Below are 18,855 nucleotides of genomic sequence, written 5' to 3' on the forward strand. Positions count from 1 at the left end.
TGTTTTGAAAGGCCTTCAACATGTGTTACTGAATCAAGATGCAGAGAAAATCAGAATAGAGAACCTGTGTCCTGTATTCACAAGTGTTGAAATGCTGGCATCTGGTCCATTGCTTGAAAGTGACATGAATTCCTGAAGAAATTCATGAATAGGTGTTTTCCTAGGGAAATAACTGGTGCTCCAAACTGCTGCTTCATCTGGTAGCTTTTTTTTGGGGGGGGGAGGAAGCTACACTAAAAATTTGCATTCATTCAGCTCGTAATTCAGAAGGTTGTCTTTGTAGCTCTCTGCAGCTGCTTTATTAAGGTATTTTCAGAAAGCTGGAACACTAGGAAAATTTCTAAGAATGTATTGTGAGTAGCACACATACAGATCAATCAGACCTGTTTTGGAAAAGTTGGGATCCCAATCTAGTATTTCAGGGACCTTAGAAAAATGTGCCCTATTTTTAATTGTTCTTTGCTATAAGACAGTCTTATGCTCGAGTTATAGTAAATACTCTGGCTATAGTAAGCTTATACTTATTTAACTGGTGGTGGCTGTTGTTTCAAAATGTTAACTTGTAATGTGTCTTGGGTGTAATGAAATGGTTAAAAGAAGTCAGCAGTTAACTTTGTTTTCCTTCTTCTTCTTCTTCAAAAAAAAAAACCAACTAGCTGGCTCCCAGAAGCTCAGGTGATTCAGAAGGCGCTCAATTCGGCAGTTAATAACGTATACCAATACGGGAGAGAATGGATCACACACAAGGTAAGAGTGAGCTACCTCACCTCTTGAAATGGTTTCATTTCTAGTGTTTCATAACAGTAGAGTAAAAAAGCAAACAAAAAAGGATTAATTTAAAATTGTCAGTGGTTCTTTTCTGTGTGGCTCACCGTGCTGATGGCAGGTCTGTTCTTTCAGCTGGCTAGCTGGTGCGTTGAAGGAAGGCTGGGGGTGATTCCAGTAGCCTTTCCTGCTTAGAGGAAGATTTATTTTTAAGAGGTGAAAAATCTGTCATTGTTTCAGTAAGATTACCAGTGAAAATGCATCAAATAAAACCAAGTTGTTGGGTTTTTTTCCGTGACTTTAGCTGTCCAACTGTAGGCAATGCAGACTTTGAGGGCTTTCCTACAGATACTCACAGGATCTCAGGATGTCAGGGGTTGGAAGGGACCCAAGGAGATCATCGAGTCCTACCCCCTGCCAGAGCAGGACCATGCAATCTAGCTCAGGTCACAGAGGAGCACATCCAGATGGGCCATGGAAGTCTCCAGAGAAGGAGACTCCACAACGTCTCTGGGCAGCCTGTTCCAGTGCTCTGTGACCCTTACAGTAAAGAAGTTCCTCCTCATGTTGAGGTGGAACCTCCTGTGCTGCAGCTTACATCCATTGCTCCTTGTCCTATCACAGGAAGCAAGTGAGCAGAGCCTGTCCCCTCCCTCCTGACCCCCAGCCCACAGATATTTATAAACATTTATCAAATCCCCTCTCAGTCTTCTCTTTTCCAGACTAAACAGCCCCAGGTCCCTCAGCCTCTCCTCACCAGGCAGTGCTCCAGTCCCCTAATCACCCTTGTAGCCCTCCGCTGGACCCTCTCCAGCAGGTCTCTGTCCCTGCTAAACTGGGGAGCCCAAAACTGAACACAGTACTCAAGATGAGGTCTCACCAGGGCAGAGTAGAGGGGACACATTCTTCTTAATACACCCCCGGATCCCATTTGCCTTCTTGGCCACCAGGGCACATTGCTGTCCCATGGATAACATGTTATCCACCAAGTCTCCCAGATTCCTCTCCACAGGGCTGCTCTCCAGCAGATCACCTCCCAGACTGTACTGATGCAGTTTATTATTCTTCCCCAGATCCAGGACTCTACACTTGTCCTTGTTGAACCTCATTAGGTTCCTCTTTGCCCAGCTCTCCAGTCTGTCCAAGTCACGTTGCACAGCCTTCAGCTGTATCAGCCAAGCCTCCCAGCTTGGTGTCATCATATTCTGATTTCTGTGTGGGCTGATTGTGGTAGATTGTAATTATTTTTTGTATAGACTCTGTTGTTTTTTTTATTTTTAATTATAATTTATTTAAATTCACTGCCAAGATTTTTATTTTTATAAATCAAATATTTACTCTAAAGATAAGGATTTTTGCATTAAGCATTTTAGAGACAGCATTGATTTTTCTATGCAGAAAGAATCCTCAGCTTAGTGAAGCAGAATGCTTTTTTTTTTTTCTTTTTAATGGACAAAATTTTCCTGTGGTAAACCATGTTGTCTGAGGTGTGTGTTCCATAGTGAACACACAGCCTTTCTAATCTTTGGGTTTGAGGCATGCCTTTACTGACAGTCTTACAGGATTCATCTAGCCTGGAGTTTGTCAGTAGATGCCAGCCTTGTTCTGTTCTGTATAATAAAAGGTTTATTTCTGTTCTAGCTCCACAAGATTTTAGGAGAAAAAGTTAATAACACAGCTGTGATTGAAAAGCAAGTGCTAGAGCTCTGGGACAGGCTTTATCACTCTTGGTTTGTGAAGGTAGGTAACTTATTTAAATGGCATTCATATAAACATTGTACTTTGAGGTAGTTAATGCTAAGTCTGCAATTCTGAGCAAAAGGTTGGAATGCTGAGTAAAGGTCATAATAAAAAGTTGGTTAAAATTTCAAGTCTGTAAGGTCATGATACTGTCACAGCTTGAGTAAAAGCCAGAGTGATGTCCTTCGCTTCAGCAGCTCTGTGGTTTTATGTATGCCATTTAATTTAATACTTGTCTCACTTTTTAGTATTGCAGTTAGAGGATCATCCAGTTCCAACCCCCCTGCCATGCCCAGGGACACCTCACACTACAGCAGGTTGCTCACAGCCACATCCAGCCTGGCCTTAAAAACCTCCAGGCATGAGGCTTCCACCACCTCCCTGGGCAACCTGTTCCAGTGTCTCGCCACCCTCTTGGTGTAAAACTTCTTCCTAACATCCAATCTGAATCTACCCATTTCCAGCTTTGTTCCATCCCCCCAGTCCTATCACTCCCTGACACCCTCAAAAGTCCCTCCCCAGCTTTCTTGTAGCCCCCTTCAGATACTGGAAGGCCACAAGAAGGTCTCCTCGGAGCCTTCTCTTCTCCAGACTGAACAATCCCAACTCTTTCAGTCTATCCTTATAGGAGAGGTGCTCCAGGCCTCTGCTCATCCTCATGGCCCTTCTCTGGACACCTTCCATCACCTCCAGATCCTTCCTGTAATAGGGGCTCCAGAGCAGGACAGGCACCATTGTATCAGTTGAGCAGTAAGGATAATTTTTAGCTGAGGTGAATCAGTACAATACACAGAGCTGTAGTGATGTGGGATAATTAACTGTGGTTTTCTGTTGGATTTTGTTTTTTCCAGTGTATTGGGTACCTACCATTATTTTTGAGGATGCTGATTAAAGCAGCTCTAAGCATTTCAATGAATGTTGGATCTGTTCCTCATTAGGAAATCCTTAGTCCTTGGCTTTCTGCTGTCTGTACCTTATTGAAATGTCTGCTTTCTCCATGTCTTTGTCTCTTTTTAAGAATGTAACACATTCTGGAAGGCACAAAGGACACAAATGGCACACAAACCGTCAGAACAGCTGGCTTGGTGATATTCTGGACTGGCAAGATGTTGCCTCCTTTGTTCATGACAACATTGAAACTTTTCTTTCGGTATGTATTTGGGGATTTTTTTGTCCTTATTACCAAGCTGGTCTGATTTTTAACTGATAATGGTTCCTCCTTGGACTAAGGTTGTGGATACAACTACCTGAAGAGGGGTTGTAGCCAGGAGGGGGTTGGTCTCTTCTCCCAGGCAACCAGCACCAGAACAAGAGGACATAGTCTCAAGCTGCACCAGGGGAGGTTTAGGCTGGAGGTGAGGAGAAAGTTCTTCATGGAGAGAGTTGTTAGTTGTTGGAATGTGCTGCCCAGGGAGGTGATGGAGTCACCATCCCTGGAGGTGTTCAAGAGGGGATTGGACGTGGCACTTGGTGCCATGGTTTAGTGGTCATGAGGTCTTGGGTGACAGGTTGGACTTGGATGATCCTTGAGGTCTTTTCCAACCTTAGTGATTCTGTGATTCAAGTATATGGAAAATTATGGGAACATTGTCAAGAGTGTTTCTTACAATTGCATAAGCAATTATTGGAAGCCTATTTAGGGTATAACTGTCCCACAAACATAACTGGGTGTAATGAGAAGCATTCCTGATTGCAGCATCTCTGTTAATTCTAGCTTCCCAGACTTCTACCTGAGAGACTACTGTTACTGTGTGATTACTGGTGTCACCTGCAAGATGGCTTTAGATGCTTTATATTACATAGACTTTGAGAGAGAGATCAGTTTGTCTAGGTTGTAATTGAGGAACAGGAGGTGGTGAAAACAAATCTGTCTCCCCATCCCCCCCCCCAAGTTATTATTCACAGGGCTGAAAGCAGCATATTTCTCTCTTTTATGAAAGTTTAGTGGAGAATATTTTTACACTGTGTGAATTCCTGAATTAATGCATTGGAACTTTTACCTCATGAGGAGACAACAGAAGCAACATTGAAAGTAATCCAACTGGGGAGCCCAAAACACTGGACACAGTATTCCAGGTGTGTCCTCACACCTCAAATTTTGTACACCACACTCTCTGCTGAAGTATTTTTTGGGGTGAAGGAAATATCCAGTACATAACTCGACTATTAAGATGCAACTTTGATTAAGAAAACCTTCATTCCTTCCCCAGTTCTCTGATTTTTCCATTCATACCTTTTTCTTCCACTTCTTGAAGGGTCGAAACTTTGAAAAAAGTAAATTGCTGATGGTAAATCTATGAGTGACCACTTGAAAATTCCATGATAGTATATGAGACATTCTAAACATCTCCTTAAATAGATAATTTTTGGTTTTGTTTTGTTTTCTGTTTGGTTTTGCTTCTTAATCAGGATGGTCTCTTTTTCATTACGGATAGAGATTTTTTTTTTTCAGGGTAGATGGAACTCAGCCTGATGCATATTTTCAGAGGAGTTGCTTTCTTCACAGTCAGAAGATAGTCTGTTTTCTGTTACTATTTTGACTCCATTTCATGTATCACAGTATATCAGAGGTTGGAAGGGACCTCCAGAGATCATCAGGTCCAACCCCCTGCCAGAGCAGGATCACTTAGGGGAGTCTGCACAGGAATGCATCTAGGTGGGTTTGGAAAGTCTCCAGAGAAGGAGACTCCACAACCCCCCTGGGCAGCCTGTTCCAGTGCTCTGTCACCCTCACTGGAAAGAAGTTTCTTCTCATGTTGAGCTGAAATCTTCTATGTTCAAGTTTGAACCCATTGTTCCTTGTCTTATCACTGTGAACCACTGAAGAGAGCCTGGCCCCCTCCACTTGACACCCACCCCTCAGATATATGATCATAGACATTGATCAGATCCCCTCTCAGTCTTCTCCAGACTGAATAGCCCCAGGGCTCTCAGTCTCTCTTCACAGGGGAGCCATGTAAAGGTGAAGAAAAGGTGTCTTTTCAAAAATAAGCTGTTGAGCCCTGAAGGTTTAACCCAGAACTTTGCAGGCAAACACTGATTTGATAATCATTTTTTAGCTGAAGCAGGAAACCTTTGATCTTTTGCATACTGTGTTATTCTTCATAAAGTCCATTGCTTGTCTTCTAACTTAAAGGTTTATTGACTTACTCTGTTGTTGTCCTTTTTGAATTGTCAGGATGCTACATCTTTCTGAACAGAAAAAAAACCTTGGAAGTGCCCAGAAGGACAAGGTTTTTTTTTTTTTACTAATATCTCTTTGTGTCCAGTTTTATTCCCTTTATAAATCTGTTAATGAACTGTACAAACAAATTAGGTGCATGAATTTACCTGGCTTCCAAAAGTTTGTTGACTTGAAGTTCTCAGCAAATAACTTGTTTTGATCAAGGGCCTTTTAATTAGTGGTCTGTTTAAGTGGCAGGCAGGACACCTTAGATGGCTAAGAACATTAAGGGTAATTTAAATTTCTTGCCTGTTACAAGTGGGAAAGGCACAGCAAATGTTGCTGACAGTGACACGTCCCCATGTGATGCATAAATAGAATCTGGAGTTCTGTACAGCTTCATAACTCTTCTAAACACTGATTTCTTACAAAGCAGTGTTTTGGAGAAAAGGATGTATTTTTTTGTTAGTAAATATTAAAAGTATCTTTATTGCATATTCACACTTGTGTTTTGGAGAACTGGTTTCAGCTGGCAAGGTGTTAGAAATTTGTGCATAGTAACTGAGCTCATTATCTCAGCCGCAGCGTGCTCTGAAAATGAAACAGCTTTAAGAATCTTTAGGAGCAGGTACATCTGTTTTGATTTGGTGACTGTTACTCAGGTGTTTGAGCACTTTCTGGTTATTAATGTCCACTAAGTCTTCTCATTGCTCACTCAACGTGAGCCACCAGTGTGCACTTGCAGCCCAGAAAGCAAATCACATCCTGGGCTGCATCAAGAGAAGTGTGGCCAGCAGGTCGAGGGAGGTGATTCTCCTCCTCTGCTCCACTCTGGTGAGACCCCACCTGGAGTACTGCATCCAGTTCTGGAGCCTCTATTACAAGAAGGATCTGGAGGTGCTGGAAGGTGTCCAGAGAAGGGCCAACAGGATGATCAGAGGGCTGGAGCTGCTCTGCTATGAGGACAGACAGAGAGAGTTGGGGCTGCTCAGTCTGGAGAAGAGAAGGCTCCCAGGAGACCTTCTTGTGGCCTTCCAGTATCTGAAGGGGCCTACAAGAAAGCTGGGGAGGGATTTTTTAGGGTGTCAGGGAGTGACAGGACTAGGGGGAATGGAACAGAAAATAGAAATGGGTAGATTCAGATTGGATGTTAGGAAGAAATTCTTCCCCATGAAGGTTGTGAGACACAGGAAGAGGTTGCTCAGGGAGGTGGTGGAAGACTCATGCCTGGAGGTTTTTGCAGCCAGGCTGGATGTGGCTGTGAGCAACCTGCTGTAGTGTGAGGTGTCCCTGGCCATGGCAGGGGGGTTGGAACTGGATGATCCTTATGGTCCCTTCCAACCCTAACAATTCTATGATTCTGGAAAGGCTGCATATGTTTTTTACCTGCACTTCAGTAAAACATTTAATACTGTTCCCCTAACAACTCTATGATTCTATGAGAAGCATATACCTAGAGGAACTTAATCTGTACCTGGAGATGCCTCTCTGTGCCATACTGTGCCATGCTTTTGTCTCCTTATGGTCTCATGAAGTTGCTGCCCTATTCGGATTGATACGTCTGCATCCATGTAGGAATTAATGTGGCTGTAGTGCGTATTTTGTGTTTAAAGGCATAACTCAAAACTGCTCTTTATTATCTGTAATTAACAAGCAGTCAGTTCCCCAAGCCAGTACAAAGCTCATTAGGTTGTCCAGTGTGGTTTGATTTCTTTTCCATAATGGTTTCACGAACTGATGCATCCCCACTCAAAATGACAACTTGTGGAGCTGTCTGCAGCTGTCATAAAAAATATGCATCATTACCATAAAGCACTATAGGAACAGAGAAGGGCAACAGAGCTGATGAAGGGTCTTGAGAATAAGTGTTAGGAGGAGTGGCTGAGGGAGCTGGGGTTGTTTAGTCTGGAGAAACAGAGGCTGAAGGGAGACCTTATTGCTCTCTGCAACTACCTGGAAGGAGGTTGTAGAGAGGGGAGCATTGGTCTCTTGGTACAAGTCACAACTGATAGGGCAAGAGGAAATGGCACCAGGGGAGGTTTAGATAAGACATTAGGAAAAACTTTTGTAACAAAAGGGTTATCAGCGACTGGAACAGGCTGCCCAGGGTGTGGGTGAATTGCCATTCCTGGATGTATTTAAAAGCTGTCTAGATGTGGTGCTCAAGGATATTGTGTAGTAACGGCCCTGGTAGAGTTAGATAATGGTTGGATTTGATCTTAAAGGTCTTTTCCAACCATAGGGATTTGATAACAAATCTTTTAAAGTAGTAATTCTATTACGTGATTTGAAGCAATGCTCAGATTTATTTCTGCCTTGTGGTGTTACTCCTTGTTCTCTATCGGATATCTTTAGGATTTCTGTTTTAGAAAAGCTGAGTTTTTTTTCTCTCCCAAGGAATAATCTGCCTTCAGTTGGTGATGTAAATCTCAAGACATAACTGGGTTTGGGTTTTGGTGATTTTAATGTCTTCTTTGTGTGGCTTGATGGAGTTCAATCATCCTGTAAGCAGTTCTCTGTCCTGGCTGATGCTGTCTGGTGCCTAACTTTGTCTTTGCTTCCTAATACTTTTCTAGATCCTGGAGTCTCTGTGGGTAGTGATGAGTCGCAACGTGAGCCTCTTGTTTACTACAGTTACAACATTAGTGACAATTGTCTTCCATAGTGGGACAGCTCTTCTGAATTTTGTGCTTTCAGTGGTAAGTAGTATGTCATCAGTTTCCATAATTTGCTTTCCTGAAAGAACCTACTTGGACACATGGTAACAATGAAAAACCTAAAGCAGGGAAAACTTCCAACCTGATCTAGCACCAACACGCTTTAAGCTTTCCCAGCTTCCTAATCTGTTGGTTTTGGGGGGCATTCTAGGCAAAGGGCAAGGCTTGTGTAATTTCCACATTAAGAAGCTGGCAGCCTTCATATTTTTCCAGTCATGGAAAACTCTTTGTGTCTGTCCCTGAAGTTACTGAGCTGTAGCTTGTGATATCCTACATAACTGTTGAAATCTTACTGTGTCTTTATTGGAGACCTGGACAGTGGCACTGAGTGCACCCTCAGCAAGTTTGCTGACAACACCAAGCTGAGCATGCTGGAGGGAAGGGATCCATCCAGAGGGACCTGGATAGGTTGGAGAGCTGGGCCCATGACAAGCTCGTGAGGTTCAACAAGACCAAGTGCAAGGTCCTGACACACCTCACACTACATCAGGTTGCTCAGAGACACATCCAGCCTGGCCTTAAACTCCAGGGATGAGGCTTCCACCACCTCCCTGGGCAACCTCTGCCAGTGTCTCACCACCCTCATGGGGAAGAAGTTCTTCCTAACAGCCAATCTGAATCTCCCCATTTCTAGTTTTGTTCCATTCCCCCCAGTCCTATCATTACCTAACACCCTAAAAAGTCCCTCCCCAGCTTTCTTCTGGGGAGGCTTCCTTCAGGTATTAGAAGGCCACGATAAGGTCTCCTTGGAGCCCTCTCTTCTCCAGACAGAATAGCCCCAACTCTCAATCTATCCTCATAGCAGAGGAGAGTTCCAGCCCTCTGATCATCCCTGTGGCCCTTCTCTGGACACCTTCCAGCACCCCCAGATCCTTCCTGTAATAGAGGCTCCAGAACTGGATGCAGTTCTGGTGGGGTCTCACCAGAATAGAGTAGAGGGAGAGAATCCCCTCCCTGGCCCTGCTGCCTATGCTTCTCTCGATGCAGCTCAGGCTCTGGTTGGCTTTCTGGGCTGCAAGTGCTCACTGCTGGCTCATGTTGAGCTTCTCACCCCCAGCACCCCCAAGTCCTTTTCTTCAGGGCTGCTCTCAAGCCAGTCCCTGCCCAGCCTATATCAGTGCATGGGATTGCCCAGACCCAGCTGCAGGACCTTCCATTTGGTCTTGTTGAACCTCATGAGGTTGTCATGGGGCCAGCTCTGCAGCCTGTCCAGGTCCCTCTGGATGGATCCCTTCCCTCCAGCCTGTCTGCTGCACCACACAGCTTGGTGTCATCAGCAAACCTGCTGAGGGTGCACTCAATGCCACTGTCCATGGCACCGACAAAGATGCTGAACAGAATCACAGAATCAATAAGGTTGGAAAAGACCTCAAGGATCATCAAAGTCCAACCTGTACCAAGACTGGTCCCAGTGCTGATCCCTGAGGGACTCCACTTGTCACTGGCCTGCACTTGGACATGACATTTGGATTTTTTTCTCTGCTTATTGCATTAGAAGGGGAGAGCAGTAGTACCATATCACCGAGTAGGAAGCAACTAGGAGCAGAGAGAAATTACATTCTTGAGGCTGGTAATGGAATACTGCATGTTGTGCTGCCTGCATTTTTAATTTTTTTTTTCCCCTCTGAACCTGTTCAGAGAGAATGCAGGAAAAGGCCAGGAGGTGTCTGCAGACTGGATAACATGGTTGAACGTTAAGAGGCTTATGGAGATCAAGCTGTTTGGCTTATCAAAAGATTAAGATGTGGTTTATTCTAGTGTATGAGTAGGTTGGAAATAAGGGAAGTGGGAAAAATCCTTTTTAATCTTGGAAAGGCTTGCTGATAAAGCAAACACAGGCTGTATTTCACCAGTGGAGCATACAGAATGGATTTTCCTTGTTTGAGGTGTTCTTCTAGAAGCTGGACACATTTCTGTGATGTGTCCAGAAAAACACATTTCACAGAAAAATAAGAAAAACATAGTGGATTGCAGCATACAGGAAGCTAATACAATCTGATTGCATCTTTTTGGTCTTTAAAATGGCAGGAATGGAACTATCATCACTTTTACTGGGATTCATCTTCAAACTCGTGGTAGTATTTGGTTAGGATTGCCAGCCTAATAAATATCATATATTTTCTGTTTGTGAGGGGTCTGTTTGATGCATATCTGATATCCAGCTCCATAATGACTCTTTAAGAGATTTCAGATTTATTTGGTGTTTGTTTGTTTTAAGAACAGATGGTACTATTCAGCAATTCTTTGATCTGCTAAACATGCTGGGGGCAGGGGGAAGGGAGGAACCAAACAAATAAAATCAATAATAAAATAACCCAAGTAGAATGTTGATCTATGTGTGACTTTGGGGAGAGGCTGAACAGGGCTAAAAGTTTTAGAATAGTGAGATCACAGTATATCAGAGGTTGGGAGGGACCTCAGAAAATCATCAGGTCCAACCCCCCTGCCAGAGCAGAATCACTTAGGGGAGTCTGCACAGGAATGCATCCAGGTGGGTTTGGAAAGTCTCCTGAGAAGGAGACTCCACAACCCCCCTGGGCAGCCTGTTCCAGTGCTCTGTCACCCTCACTGTACAGAAGTTTCTCCTCATGTTGAGCTGAAATCTTCTGTGTTCAAGTTTGAACCCATTGTTCCTTGTCTTGTCACTGTGAACCACTGAAGAGAGCCTGGCCCCCTCCACTTGACACCCACCCCTCACATATTGATAGACATTGATCAGATCCCCTCTCACTCTTCTCTTCTCCAGACTAAACAGCCCCAGGGCTCTCAGTCTCTCTTCACAGGGGAGATGCTCAAATCTCCTAAGCATCCTCCTGGCTCTCTGTTGGGTTCTCTCCAGCAGGTCTCTGTCTCTCTTGAACTGGGGAGCCCAAAACTGGACACAGTTAAGTCTTTTTTAGAGGAGGGAAGAGGATTATTCTGCTAGCTCTGTGTTTCCCTAAATCCAAGCTTGTGGAATAGTATTTTGTGTCTTTCCAAGTTCTGTATCTGAAGCATAGCTCCATACTATAGTTCTGGAAAGTCTTAATTGCCTTGTAATTTGAAACTCCACTTTGTTTTGCAGGTGATTTTTCTGACCACACTGTTCTATCTATTGAGTTCCAGTGATGAATACTACAAGCCAGTGAAGTGGGTGATAAGCCTCACACCTTTATCTCAGCCAGGTCCCTCCTCAAATATAGTTGGCCAGTCTGTTGAGGAGGCAATAAGGTATGTTGTTGATTTCTTGTTCTTCCTAGGAAATTCTTTTGTAACTTTCATGTTCAGCTACAACTACTTAGCATTTGTAACAGCTCAGGTTTCAAAGAGGATTTGCATATCTCAAAGATTTCCAAGAAACTGACGTAGGGGTTTCAGTTTTGGTTTGGTTCGTTTTTTCCCTTGATTGTTAAAAGAGGAATTTGATTGGACCTGCCTAAAAATGTCAGAGATCAGTGCTGTAGTGAATGCTGGTGTTGTATAGAACTGACATCCTAAGCTATCAGGAAGCAGGATGTCTGTGGCTTTGTTGGCATTAATGATGAATGCAGCTCAGGAGGAGCAGATTCCTACAGCAGAGTGGTGAAGCGGAGTACCTGGCATCCGTGCTGTACTCATGTCAGAGTAATTATCTTGTGCTATTTCTAGTCTTATCTTCAACTGAGCACCTGCTTGTGGCAGGAGTGTGTTAGATACGTTCCTGGAGTGCGTTTTCCAGCTCATTTTCATCTGAGAGAAGCCTAGCTCATAATTGCTGAGAACCAAATCACACCAAAGGGAGCAACAAGGGAGTGCTCTTCTCATCCCACAGTGTTACGGTGTGGTGGGCTTGAAATTCCCCTTGCATGTTAACAACTCCAGACTAGCTCAATTCAGAAGCAAATGAAGCTGTATTTACAGGCAAAACTACAATCTGTGATGAAATGCAATGAATATGTACAAACAGACACTATTCACAACATTTGCAAATATGTACAATTCACAGAAAAACACAACCAAGCCCCCTGGCCCCAGAGGGGCCCTGCTTCTTTCCTTCCCTGCCTTCCCCAGACCCTCCTGGCAGAAGGAAGAAAGCCAAGAAGCAGAGAGATTGTTAGAAATTTAGCTTTTCAAGGTCAGTATGCAGGTGTGTGCGTTGTCTCCCAAAGCCAGCAGACTGCCCAGCAGAGAGACACCAGACAGACAGGCAGAGAGACTGCCTGTACTTTGTTTTGAGTAGTGACTCTTAAACATTTCTCTCTCTCCAATGGAAGTGTTTAGAATAATCATTATTTTGCTTTCTTTCTCCCAGTTGTAACTTATTTGCATTCTTTCACTTTTCTGCTCGAGCTTTGTGAAGAAAAGTTAAAGGCACAGCCCTAGAACTACCACACACAGAAATAACTGCACTGCACCTCGAGTGCATCCACAGTGTTTCAAGCTTAGTTACCATTCTTAGGCTTTACCTCTAAACTACTCCAGGAATTGAAGAAAGATTTTGTGTGTGTGTGTGTGTGTGTGTGTGTTTAAATCTCTGAGATTTCACAGTCAGGCAGTTTTTGGAGTGGTACAGTCATGTATTTCATTCATGACAGGTGAAACTGGCAGCTTTCCATCTGCTAGCAGCTTGAAACATGAATGTGTTTGTGATGCAGTAAATGGATTTTTAAAGAAGGTGTTGAAGTCTTAGATTACTTCTTGAAAAAGTTGTGAAAAGGTTCTATCACAGAATCACAGAATGTTAGGGGCTGGAAGAGACCTCCAGAGATCATCCAGTCCAAGCCCCCTGCCAGAGCAGGATCACCCATAGCAGATCACACAGGAACTCACCCAGGCAGGTCTTGAATATCTCCAGAGAGGGAGACTCCACAAACCCCTGGGCAGTCTGTTCCAGTGTTCCATCACCCTCACAGGGAAATAATTCTTCCTCCTGTTTCCATGGAACTTCCTATGCCTCAGCTTTCACCCATTGCCCCTTGTGCTGTCATTGGGCATCACCCAGCAGAGCCTGGCTCCAGCCTCCTGGCACTCACCCTTCACAGAATTATAAACATGAATGAGGTCACCCCTTAGTCTCCTCTTCTCCAAGCTGAAGAGCCCCAGCTCCTTCAGTCTCTCCTCCTAAGGAAGATGTTCCACTCCATCATTTTTGTGGCTCTGTGCTGGACTCTTTCAAGCAGTTCCCTGTCCTTGAACTGAGGGGCCCAGAACTGGGCACAATATTCCAGATGTGGCCTCACCAGGACAGAGTAGAGAGGGAGGAGGACCTCTCTCGACCTACTGACCACAGCCCTTCTAATACAACCCAGGATGCCCTTGGCCTTCTTGGCCAAAGGAGCACATTGCTGGCTCATGGTCAGCCTTCCATCCACCAGCACCCCCAGGTCCTTTTCCCCTTCACTCCTCTCCAGCAGGTCAGTCCCCAACCTATACTGGTACATGGGGTTGCTCTTTCCCAGGTGCAAGTCTACCCAGTGTGGAAGATCTAGACCAGCAGTGGTAACTGCTGTAGTCATTTGAAGTGAAGAGGCAATTCAAGTAGGAAGCAGCAAGTTTTTAATCCTGCCAAAAAGTTAATAGCCCTTCTCTTGGGTGACTGCTATTAAGTCTTCATTGAGCACATGGTTAATATCTTTCTTCTATCCTTTCTGAAGAATGCAAGCAGATGTAGAAACTTAAGGTTGTCTCACAAATTGTTTTCTTTAGCTCTTGGTGGAAGTCAACAGTGTTAAAACCCAGGGCAAGGCTTCTCTGGGCATGGATACTCTGCAAGGAGGATTCTGTTAAAGGCAATTTTAAGTTTATAGGCCTGTGAAATAGCTGACCCAAGATGTTTGTTAGAGTTTTAGAATGGTGGAGTGAAAGAAATAAAATATGAGAGAAGCCACAAGGAAACTTAGTAGGAAAAAGGCAGCATGGATCAGTACCTGCAAATGTGATGAGAAACAGCAAGTGTCTGGAGAATGTGGAATGTGAAACTGCTTCTCACAGGCAAGGGAACTCGGTCTGTGAGTTCACTAAGGTAGCCTGGATCAATCATTTGTGTTTGTTTGTTTGTTTGGAGTAGCCTGTACTTGCCTAATTTGAATTTCTCAGAATGCTGCTTCATAGATTCTCAGAAATTCAGAAGTGGTAGCATAGGAGAGATAGGCTCCATTTGTGTCAGGAATTATTTAATAATGAAACTTCTGTGGTCATCAAACTGTGACAGCATGGCACAACATGAATTCAGCCTCAAAAAATTCACTCATGCAAGTTGACTAAAAGTATAGACAGATCAGGTTATAAATCTTGAAAGTCAGCAGCTCTATTCCATCACTCTTCAGCAGGACATGGCACATGCATAAAGCTAGGAGTGCATCTAACTAGCCCTGTATGGAGGGTGGGGATTCTCCTGGCATGAGGTGCAGTTATTGTTGCTCAGTGACCAAGGGACAAGGAAATCTTCTTCTTCCATGTCAGTCACCTCTGGTGCTCTTTTACTTACAATGCATTTGCAAAAACTACTTGGGAACTTGAATACTATCCAGGAAATTCTGTTCCTTTGCATCCTTGGCCATTTATTTGAGAATGAAGAACAAGGGGGAAAGAAGAGAAGGGCAATCAGCAAAAGGTTTCTGTGTCTCAAGATATCCCTTAACTTGAAGCTGTTCTCCAGTAAGCACCTGATCAAACCAAGACATTTTCCCATTGCAGTTTCTCTCATCAGAGCTGTCTCATGACTTTTACTGTCCAGACTGTAAGTAGCTATAGGTTCTATAAATATTTCTGTAACTCCCTTGGTAATGAGTTTGCAAAGATGGTGACAATTCCTTGTTCATTCTGATGTGATTTATGAGCTGTGCTTGTCTGAGAATGGTTTTCCAGCTTGTTTTGAGCCAAGTGTTGAATCTGACTTTTCAATGTCATGTTACCTAAGGTGCTAAATTTGCCTTTTACTGGGAATAAAAAAAAAAAAAAAAAAAAGAGGCATTGGTGGAGACAACACAGAAGTTTTAGTGAATCTGAAGGAAATCCAAAGACTTACTTGCTGCAATCTGTGGGATGTTATGCCCTCCCAGCCTTAGGTAGGAGGTCTGTTCATCCAGGACAGAAGGGAGGCAAAATGCCAGGAGCATGTTTCAAGCAGTAGGAACCAGCAGGGCTTCTCCAAGGGCAAGTCATGCCATGCCATGCCTGGCATGAGAGCTTGCTTGGGTAGCCTAGTGGTACCTAGGCAGAGCTGTGAATGACAGAAGTTCATCTGGAGGCACTCAAAGTACAAAGTGACACTGGAGAACACTCGTCATTCATACTGGCATCTTGTTGTTGCTGTTGTTTTATTACTTTTTTTTTTTAATGGCTTATTGCCCAGTCTTGAAAAGAACTCCTAACTAAACAGATAGAAGGATGAAGTTCTTTCTGGCAGAGCTGTAGTCTTCTGCTTTCCCAAAATGGTCTCTCTGACATCTTTTCTTGATGTGTTGCTTTTCTTTATTTATTGCCATACAGTATCTGGCTTCATCTTCAAGAATCTCTTGCTCTTAGACTTCAGACAGCCAGAGGAGAGGGAGGAGGGGTACAAGAAACACCTTTGCTCAGAGTGGAGCTTCTCAGCCTGGGAGCATAGTGCAGCTTTTCTAGGCTTTTCCCAGGGTAAGGAATCATAGAATTGTTAGGTTTGGAAGAGACTTCAAGGATCATCCAGTTCCAACCCCTCACACTAGATCAGGTTGCTCAGATCCACATCCAGCCTGGCTGCAAAAACCTCCAGGGATGAGGCTTCCACCACCTTCCTGGGCAACCTGTGCCAGTGTTTCACCACCCTCATGGGGAAGTACTTCTTCTTAACATCCAATCTGAATCTGCCCATTTCTGGTTTTGTTTCATTCCCCCTAGTTCTATCATTACCTGACACACTAAAAAGCCAAAGAGAAATTCAGGGGATGTCCTGCTGCTGGCTTGGTCTTTCCTGGTGTTGTGAGTGTGGTTCTGTTTGCAATCTGGGCGTTTGCCTTTGCTCAATATATCTGCCTATGGTTGACTTGTCCCAGTTGTCACAGGCAGGTCCTGCCAGCCTACAGGCAGTCCTCCAGAAAACTGCTGACAGTGTTTGGCCTATAGAGCAACCAAACTGTTCATAAATCAGTGTTCCCAGTTTTGAGTAACTTTCATGGTGAAACCATTCCTATCATTTTAGAGTACACACTTGTGTCTGCTTCGTTGCCATCTGCTGCCTTTGCTCCTCCTGATTGGTTGTGTCTTGAGGAAGGTGGCATTTAATCTGGGAGGAGAGGGGGGAAAAAAATCAATATATGCATGACTGGTTCCTTAAGAAGCCTGGGAGGAAGTCACTGTCAGGCATATGTGACCACAGAGTTTTCTGGCTGATATATCATAGGATCACAGGATGTTGGGGGTTGGAAGGGACCTTCAAACATCATCAAGTCCAACCCCCCTGCCAGAGCAGGACCAGAGAATCCAGCACAGGTCACACAGGGACACATCCAGATGGGGCTTGGAAGTCTCCAGAGAAGGAGACTCCACAACCTCTCTGGGCAGCCTGTTCCAGTGCTCTGGGAACCTCACAGGGAAGAAGTTCCTCCTCATGTTGAGGTGGAACCTCCTGTGTTGGAGTTTCTATCCATTGCCCCTTGGCCTATCCCAGGGTGCAACTGAGCAGAGCCTGTCCCCTCCCTCCTGACCCTCAGCCCTCAGATATTTATAAACATTTATTAAATCTCCTCACAGTCTTCTCCAGACTGAACAGCCCCAGGGCTCTCAGCCTCTCCTCACAGGGCAGTGCTTCAGTCCCTTCAGCATCCTGGGAGCTCTCCCTTGGACTCTCTCCAGCAGATCCCTGTCCCTCTTGAACTGGATGCAATATTCCAGGTGAGGTCTCACCAGGGCAGAGTAGAGGGGGAAGAGAACCTCATGGATCTGCTGGACACACTCCTCTGAATGCCCCCCAGGACCCCATTGTCTCTCTTGGCCACCAGGGCACATTGCTGTCCCATGCAGAACTTGCTGTCCACCAGCACTCCCAGGTCCTTCTCCACAGGGCTGCTCTCCAGCAGATCACCTCCCAGCCTGTACTGCTGCAGTTTATTCTTCCTTCCCAGATGTTGTTACTATTATATAAAGTACTGGTGCTACTTCAAATAAAACAACTAATGTGAAATTCACAATGCCAGATTCCATGCAAAAGTTTCATGTGGCATTGCCTGCAAATGTGGAGGGAAATAAAAAAATTACCAAAATATTAATAATTCTGAATACTGCTAAGGCCTCAGGAGCAAAATAGTTTCTGTTCTCCAATAGTCTGTCATGCCCAGGTGGTTTATCTGTTTCTCTTTTTCTTTGCTTTGTAATCAGTCTCAGGTTTTTCTCACTCTGGTGTTAACTTTCGTGGTGTGGCCACACTTCATTGCTATTTCTTCTTCTTGATTAATGCTTTATTTGCCCTTTTGCCTTTCGTCCCTCCTGCCATTCTGTCCTTTTTTGTTTGTCTGGGGGGGTTGTGCTGTTTTTTGTGGGGTTTTTGTTGTTGGCGGTGGTTGGTTGGTTTGTTGGTGTTTTGGTTTTTTTTGTTTGGGTTTGTTGTTGTTGCTTGTTTTCTGTGTGCTTTTTTGTTGTGTTTAATTTTTTTTCCTCTGTTTTCCATGTTACATAAGTGGACATCAGCACAAACCCATGATAAATTATGGAGGCACCTTTGTCATGTGTGAGAACCTCCCTTGACTGGCAGTGGTGTGTGGTAGCCTGTGAATAAAGTAAATACATTATTGTCTTTCACTGAAACAACTGACATTCAGCAACAGGAACCAGTGAAGAAAGGGAAATACAGGAGGAGGGGATTTGTGACTGTGGCAGAAGGATTATGCCAGGGTAGGTCAAGCTGCAGGAATTCTTTTTGCAGCATTCTCAGCTGGTTAGGAAGATTACATGCTTTAGAAGGGTGAGAACCACTTGGGGCAGTTTACTCTATGTAGCAATTTCAGTTCTCAATGCTAGTTAGTGAATTTGTTTTCATTGTAACTATACTAATAGTGTTAGGGCCACAGGGGAATCGTTACCTGTATGTATCAGTGCTTTGCTCACCATCGAGTAAAATCAGCTTCAATAACTCCCCTACCTCCTGTTACAGTGTGGGAGCTGAAATCCCCTTCCCACACCAACAACAACCAGGCTAGCTCAGTCTGGAAGCAAATGAAAGCTGTATTTACAAGCAAAACTACAGTCTGTGATGAAATGCAATGGATATGTACAAACAGACACTATTCACAACATTCACAAATATGTGCAATCAACAAAGAAAAACAACAAAGCCCTCTGGCCCCCCTCGAGGGGCTGCCCTTCCTTTCCCCAAGAGGCCTCCCCTCCCCCCCCAACCCAGCCAGAAGGACTCCCCCCAGACTCCCCTGGCAGAAGGCAGAGAGTCAAGAAGCAGTGAGGCTGTTAGACGTAGCTTGTCAAGCTCAGCATGCAGGGTGAGTGTTATCTTCCAAAGGCAGAAGGAGAAGAGAGAAGCAG

The 18,855-nt window shown here is 44.3% G+C and overlaps 1 protein-coding gene across 1 annotated transcript in view; it reads left to right on the plus strand.

Annotated features, from left to right (window-relative positions):
* The window catches only part of TMEM245 (transmembrane protein 245), a 77,467-nt gene that overhangs the window by 46,923 nt on the left and 11,689 nt on the right, over positions 1 to 18,855 (plus strand). The window contains exons 10-14 of the mRNA XM_054381901.1: positions 657 to 747; positions 2,407 to 2,505; positions 3,524 to 3,655; positions 8,245 to 8,367; positions 11,450 to 11,595. Coding sequence (XP_054237876.1) covers positions 657 to 747; positions 2,407 to 2,505; positions 3,524 to 3,655; positions 8,245 to 8,367; positions 11,450 to 11,595 — 591 coding nt within the window. The remainder of the gene's footprint in view (positions 1 to 656; positions 748 to 2,406; positions 2,506 to 3,523; positions 3,656 to 8,244; positions 8,368 to 11,449; positions 11,596 to 18,855) is intronic.

The sequence above is a fragment of the Indicator indicator genome, chromosome 6 (assembly GCF_027791375.1).
Source record: "Indicator indicator isolate 239-I01 chromosome 6, UM_Iind_1.1, whole genome shotgun sequence".
Lineage (NCBI taxonomy): Eukaryota > Metazoa > Chordata > Aves > Piciformes > Indicatoridae > Indicator > Indicator indicator.